This window comes from Ptiloglossa arizonensis, chromosome 6 (assembly GCF_051014685.1).
Source record: "Ptiloglossa arizonensis isolate GNS036 chromosome 6, iyPtiAriz1_principal, whole genome shotgun sequence".
NCBI classification, from domain to species: Eukaryota; Metazoa; Arthropoda; class Insecta; order Hymenoptera; family Colletidae; genus Ptiloglossa; species Ptiloglossa arizonensis.
In genome coordinates, this window is record NC_135053.1 from 5,951,940 (window position 1) to 5,959,094 (window position 7,155).

Below are 7,155 nucleotides of genomic sequence, written 5' to 3' on the forward strand. Positions count from 1 at the left end.
GTAAAATTTAAATACTTTTTCTCAATTAATAACTCGATTATAACTTTTTAACAATATTCGAAACATGGAAAATTTTTAATTTATAATTGCCAAATTTCTAAAAGTTATTATTGAAATAGCAAACAGAAACTTTTTCAATTTGGAAAGTAAATTCGCGTAATCATGACATAAAAAGTTGAAAACAACACTATTGTAGGTACATTACATGAAACAATAATGTTGAATTTAAATAGACACATAATTAAAATTTCATTGGTTGTTATTCTTATAAATGCATTATCATAAATATAATACCTAGTGGATTGTTATTATCATACATATAATGCACAATGGATTAAAAGCAATAAGAGATGAAATAATTAAAATCAAAACTTTCGTTAAAAAATTGTTACATATATTAAAGCCTTGTAAAAGACCAAGGCTACCACTGGAATATTTATACATATGTAGAAACTTGTATGAATTCAATTATATATAGATGTTTGAAAGGAACAGTCTGCCAAGCGACCCTACTACATTTTTCATGTTATGGCTAGAGTAAAGGTAGTAAAAATAGAATCAAGCGGAAACTAGCCTGAAGGATTTCTCTCCATTCAGTGATACAAGAGGAGTTCTAGCCAATGGCTGTGTGGTTACAGAGAACGTGAAGTCCTTACTAAACGCCCAGTCTGTTTGTTGTTTCATTGAGACTTTAACCTAAAACTTCTTAAAATTTTCACCTCAGTTGTAGGTTTAACATCATCGATTATGAATAGTTGTGACATTATTCATAAAAATCAACAATTAAAAGGTTTGATCAATAAAATTGAAATCAATCTTCTTTATTCTATTTGATTTATTATAAGAAAACTTGCATTTACCAAAGTTTGTTTTTTTTAAATAGTAGTCCATAGTATCCGTAACCGGAAACGAAATTCATTTAATTTAATTTTATCGATATTTTAATTACGTTTTTTCATCTAATTATACATGATTAAAGTAGAGTTCTTGATTTTTAAAATAGGTTAGATACAAATCAAATAAAAATATTTTTCTTTGAATAAATGAGGAATATTTATTACGTGATATAAACATCGCCTCGCAAAAGTCTTCATGTGGAATATTATACGTAAGTAATCTATAAAAATCAAAAGTTTCAGTTAAATTTCAGTAAGGAATGCGATTAAATCATTGTTAAAATAAACTTAGAAATATGAATTGTGATAAGAAACGACCATCTCATATTAACAACCATCAAATAATTACAAATTGTTAATTTATTTGAAATATAAAGTTGTTTAGAGAAATTTTTGAAATATTTTTGGAAAATCCTATTCCACAATATATTGTAAAAAGATACAAAGGTGATGAATGAGACAAGGAACAAAAATTTGGTTTTTCAAAAACTAAACACTAATCCTCTTATCAATACAATAAATATTGTCATATAATTGAAAGAATGTATTGGAACTATATACATGCAGAAACTATATATCAAGTATTGCATCAAAAAGGTTTTCATGCATGTACTGCTAAATGCAAATCATTTATCAGTGAAATCAAAAGAAGAAAAGACTGTAATGTGTAAAAGATTATGTGAATAAACCAGTTTTATTTTAAGAAGAAACAATATTTATGGACAAAAGCAAATATGTTTTCGAAAGAAAAAGTATGATAAAAAATCTACAACTTAGTAGTGGCGGTTCCATAATGATGTAGGAGTGTACAAGTGCAAAGAGAACTGGCAATTTACACATAATTGATGGAATTACAAACAAATTTGTTTACTTAAATACCTGAAAGATAGTTTGAAAATAAATGCTACGAGTCTTATTTATTTTAGCAATGGTTCATTTTTAATATTCTTCATATAAGCCATCTTTTCTTGGTCCTTAGATCTCAACTTAACTGAGTATCTGTAGGAAAAATTAAACCGAGTAATTAGAAAAAAGCCAATTTCAAACTGGGAAAATTAAAGCACATGTTACAGTCTGAATGGGACAATATTAGTAATGAAATTACTTCCAACTTGGTAAAATCCTTGTTGAGACGATTACAAGTTATAATTTAAACAAAAGAGTAACCTACAAGATATTAATAAACTTTAAGTATGGTATTAATGCACTATAGTAGTAACTGTATAAAGGCATTTATACCACATAATAAATATTCTTTATTTATTCCTTATTCATATATTTTTAAAAATGTGAAAAGTATATTCAGTTTTGTTCATCACTGTATATTTAAGTCATTCTTGGCAAAATATAATGTTTTACTATCAGTCATTTCAATGCAATTACAAACTATAAAATCATTAAAATTAGTTAAGTAGTTAAGATATTTACAGATTTATAGAAAAACAAGAATGACAGTTTTCATCGTGTATTAAAACTTTGCAATGCAAAATATTATATATATTTACAATAAGAATAATATTAAATATTTTCAAAATGGCAAAATGTTTTCATGGATTATTTTTTCCCTTAGTCTGTACAAGAATAACAACGAATATCTTATTTGTATTTTGTAATGATTTGAAAATGAAAGATTAAAATTTTTACATATAAAAGTAAAGTAATATCTTTTGTATAAGATACTATAGTAATCACATTTAAAAGAATACATATGTTACATTACTTGGTAATGTAAAATGAAATATTGGTTACATTACTTTAAACAGTTTACTCAAATGTTATGTATTGATCAAATACTAATAATCTATTGATAATGCAATGATTTGTAATGTACCAGTATACTGTATACTATATATACAACATAGAAATAGTAAACAAATAATGTAAATACAAGTAATGCTGATTATACGCAATTTTGTTTTAAATCTCTTATTCGATATGTTTCAAGAATGCAGTCTGGAAAATTTGATTTACAACAAAATGTTACAAGTGAAATTGAAGGACTCTTTGTGTAATATTACAGAGGACAGTGATTTAAATATGATATTAACGCAAGATACTAATAAGCAAGCATGTGACAAAGTCCAGACAGAAATCATAGAGAACTTACCTCTTTTAAAGAATCAACTGATTCTTGTGTCTAGTGATCTCGCTAAATGTTTAGCGGATTTAGTTTATCTTAATTTGTCTGACAATCAGCTAAGTGATTTACCACACTCTCTAAATGTATTAAAGAAATTAGTATATCTAAATCTTGATTGCAATCAATTTTCTTATATTCCAAACATTGTCTGTGAATTAACTAATTTAAGAACATTGAAAGCTAGTAAAAATCGTCTAGAAGATGTTACAAATCATTTAGAGAATTTATCACATTTGGAAGATTTGGATCTGAGTTCTAACAAGTTGATGCATTTACCAACTTCTTACGCGAATTTAAATCGTTTAAAAAATCTTTATCTTACAAATAATAGATTTAAACAAATTCCAAGCTGTGTTGCACATGGAATGTGCAGCTTACAGATCTTTGATTTCTCGCAAAACTCGTGTTCAGAGTTAGATATTTCTCCAAAGAGCGTTAATTTAACCGCATTTTACGCCGAAAGAAACATTGTATGCCCACTATTCCCGACGTGGATACTAAATCCAAGATTTAACAATCTTAAAATAGTATCATTGAACCAAACAATATTTAAAAAATTCCATCTACCGAAAATACAATACATATCGTGCATCAAAAAGTTATCTATGAAACAATGCAAGTTGTCCGAGACAATTATAGATAAGTTAATTGCGAGAATGACGAGTCTCGAAGAATTGATAATCGGAAGTACAAGAGCCTTTTATAGAAACGGATTTTGGCGAATGCCATTCAAGTCATTGAAGGAGCTATCTAATCTCAAAGAACTTGATTTTAGCGGAACAGGAATTTCAGTAGTATCCAAAAGTATCAGCAATTTTATTAATTTGTCTATATTGAATATGAGCTGCAATAGCATCATTTGGTTGCCAGAAGAAATTTGTTCTTTAAGAAACTTGAGCAGCTTAATATTAGACAATAATAACATAACAATTCTCCCCGAAAACATTGGGGAATTGGTATCGTTAAAAGAATTGAAAGCGTGTCACAATAATCTGCGCGAGATTCCCGATACTTTCGGAACTTTAAACAACCTGGAGTATATCGATCTGTATGACAATGAGTTCGAAACAATGCCAGAAACGGTAACAAAGTTGCCAAACTTAATAGGAGTGGACATCGAACAGAATTATTTTCTGACCAACAATTTATTGGTAAGCACGTAAAAAAGATAGTTTCACAGTTGAAAGCGAGCCAAGTTTTAGCGAAAGTCGTTCTATTGAATTTTTTTACGCAATTTGGCAATTGATTTCGCTTGTTTTTGAAAGGATACAACCGATTTTTTGTATTAATTGATAAAATCGATAGCTCAATAGGGATATTCATTATGAAAATATGAGAGATGTTTTGAGGAAACATTGGCACGAAGACAACGAAAGGCTCGATGGAGTTAAATTACAACCATCCGAGACATCGGAGTTATCCGATGACGAAAGATTTTCATCGTTGTCGAGATCTACCACGGACAGCTCGCTGGAGAATCAGAACTTATGCGCGCTGTAAGATGACTATTTAACTCTGTATTGGATGAATCTTTTTAACCGTTAAACAATTTAAGTGATTAACTATTTACAAATTAACAAGTTGACCGTTAAGCAATTCTTTTATGTCTTGCTGTTTACTTGACGAATACGTACAATAAACTTTTCATCAGTAATCAATAAACAAAAAGGTACAAAAAATGACCAAGAATTGATTTCAAAGTTATGTATTAAAATGTTATTTTCGTTTTAGTCCAGAAAGAACATTTGAAGTAGCGAATGAACGTTGGGACAGCTCGGATGATTCAGCTGATGAATTCGATCCTCATGGTAAGTCTAATTGTAAGTGAAGTAACTCTTACAACACAATAAGATTTCGACTGTTAATTAAATTTATTTTATAAATACGAGTACCTAGTATAAAAATAATGTCGTTAAAAAATTATGTTACTTTGTTTAAAAGAAATATGCGTTATAAAACAGGGAGAAAGTCGTTACAAACTTATGTTGCACCATTATCAGTACGAATGAACGTCTATATCGTGTCAGAAGAGTTATGAAAAAGATAAAACGTATATTCGAAGCGATATGTCCTGTTTTCAGAACATAAAGAACCAAGGCGACGTGTTTATTCGCCGTTCACGTTTTATAAACCGTTTCAACGTGTCTATTGCCCTGGGGAGTTTCATCAGAAACGAATTATGAGGCGGGTTGTTGAAATGTTGCAAAATGGGACTCTAGTTTGGCCAACAAAATTCGAAGAAGGCCAATTTGAAGATTCCTAAATTAGACGAATGAAATATTTAGTATCTAATTCATTGCCAGTTACATAACATTTAAGATTATGAAGGATAAACAAGATTTATTAATTCTTTTGTGAACATTAGATATATGTTCATACAACAATGTGTTTTAATGTAATGTTTTTATATAAAAATGATATTTTATAGTTCTCCATCGTGTGGCATCTTTCAAAACAGTCTCCAACAGCCCTGTATGTCCTTTTCGACTGTATGTATCGCAAAAATAATTAGTTTGGTGCCTTCCGCCCTTAATCTTCCCGTTTGAACGTACAGAACAATTTTTACTTTTTACATCTTCATAGTGCCGCAATATATGCAGTTTTCCATTAAGGAAAATCATTAAGCCTTTCCTCTTTACTGGATTCCGTTATCTCTAATAGGAGCACCGCATTGGTTCGTGAACAGACCCTTCAGACATTCAGGTTCGTTCAGAGAAAGTGTAAGCTAATACATAGTAGAATAAAGTATAAGATTAGTATGGTTCCTTGCTGTGGTGACTAAGAGCAGACATACAACCGTAAAGAGTTGTTAAAATGTTTTAAATCTGTATGCCCGTTAAGAATCTTGCAAGATGTGATCTTAAAAATAGACGTTAGCAAAATGCTAAAAAATTCTAGTATTAGCATTAAAGAATTTACCAAAGCGTTGGATAATTAAAAAAAATGTATAAATGAAAAAAGAAATTGTGGCGGCACTACCCACGCTTGCCACCAAAGGGAAACTCACCACCAACCGTTTCCCGCATGAAACGCTTCTCCCCACTCCTTATATTTCCGTTCTTTCCTTCCTCTCACATACTTTAATTTAGAGCCGCCAAAGTTTTATTAATTTCATCGATGATTGTAATTTATAGGGTTGGATATATAGAGGGTGATATATATCGGTATAAATATATGTTATTATTATTTATTATATCTATATGTATTATAATTATAAGGCCTAGAATTTTAAGTATTTTAGTTGGATGGGATGGTTTAGGATTAATTTCATTTTGTTTGGTAACTTACTGGTTTTATGCAATCGAGTAGGTGATGTGTGTTTATTAATTTTAATTGTTTTGGCTTCAGTTAGGGGTTCTTGGGGACATATAGTGATTGATAGAATAGGAGGCTGTATGATTTTGATATTATTAATTTGTGGAATAACTAAAAGAGCAAAAATACCGTTTCCTTCTTGATTACCTGCTGCGATAACTGCTCCTACCCCTGTTTCTTCTTTAGTTCATTCTTCAACTTTAGTTACTGCAGGAGTTAATGCCCTGAGTTAGTTAATGCCCTAGTATAAATAAAGGCTTAAAATATCATTTCATCGAAATATTCATTGCTCGCGATGGAATTTTTCGTTGAGATCAAACTGACATTCTCAAGGCTACACGTATCGATGATCGATTCACAAGCGTTCATCGCTATGATTGTTGTATCTAGAAAAGCGATTAATTGAATTTCAGCGCTTTTAAATAAAAAATGCAACTACTACGCGTATTGTGTAAAGTATAAGAATTAAGCAAATGTTAAATTAATGTATTTAATAAACAATTGTTACTTTCCCTGCTATAAAACTTTACGAAACACGTTTTACTTTGAATCTCGATCCAAATTAATTTCTATGAGGTACTTAATCATTTTCAATGCATAAATAGGATGCACATTGTTCGATTAATATTGGGAACATACATAAATGTTAGTAACAATGGCGGAAATGAACAAACATTCACCGAAACCGTTCGCCTTCGCAGATTTCGCAATATCTTGACGTTTATTTATCATAAATATTAACAACCGTCGTTGGACCGTAGATTAAACAATTTTTCACAATGTTCCGGTATAAATAATGGCTAT

The 7,155-nt window shown here is 29.9% G+C and overlaps 1 protein-coding gene across 5 annotated transcripts; it reads left to right on the top strand.

The window, feature by feature from the left end:
• Positions 1–239: 239 nt before the first annotated feature.
• On the top strand, positions 240–6,665 carry LOC143148009 (uncharacterized). Of its 5 annotated transcripts, XM_076313844.1 has the most exons (6): positions 240–790; positions 1,004–1,108; positions 2,842–4,187; positions 4,342–4,532; positions 4,768–4,844; positions 5,118–6,665. In XM_076313844.1, exons 2-6 carry the CDS (start codon positions 1,093–1,095, stop codon positions 5,297–5,299), a joined length of 1,812 nt encoding a protein of 603 aa, XP_076169959.1. In that variant the 5' UTR covers positions 240–790; positions 1,004–1,092; the 3' UTR covers positions 5,300–6,665. The 5 variants fall into 5 exon arrangements, 3 of the variants coding, with proteins under 3 accessions (XP_076169959.1, XP_076169958.1, XP_076169957.1); XM_076313843.1 differs by lacking the exon at positions 1,004–1,108; XR_012992381.1 differs by lacking the exons at positions 240–790; positions 1,004–1,108 and having other exon boundaries at positions 2,709–4,187; positions 4,342–4,705; positions 5,118–5,177.
• Positions 6,666–7,155: the final 490 nt, after the last annotated feature.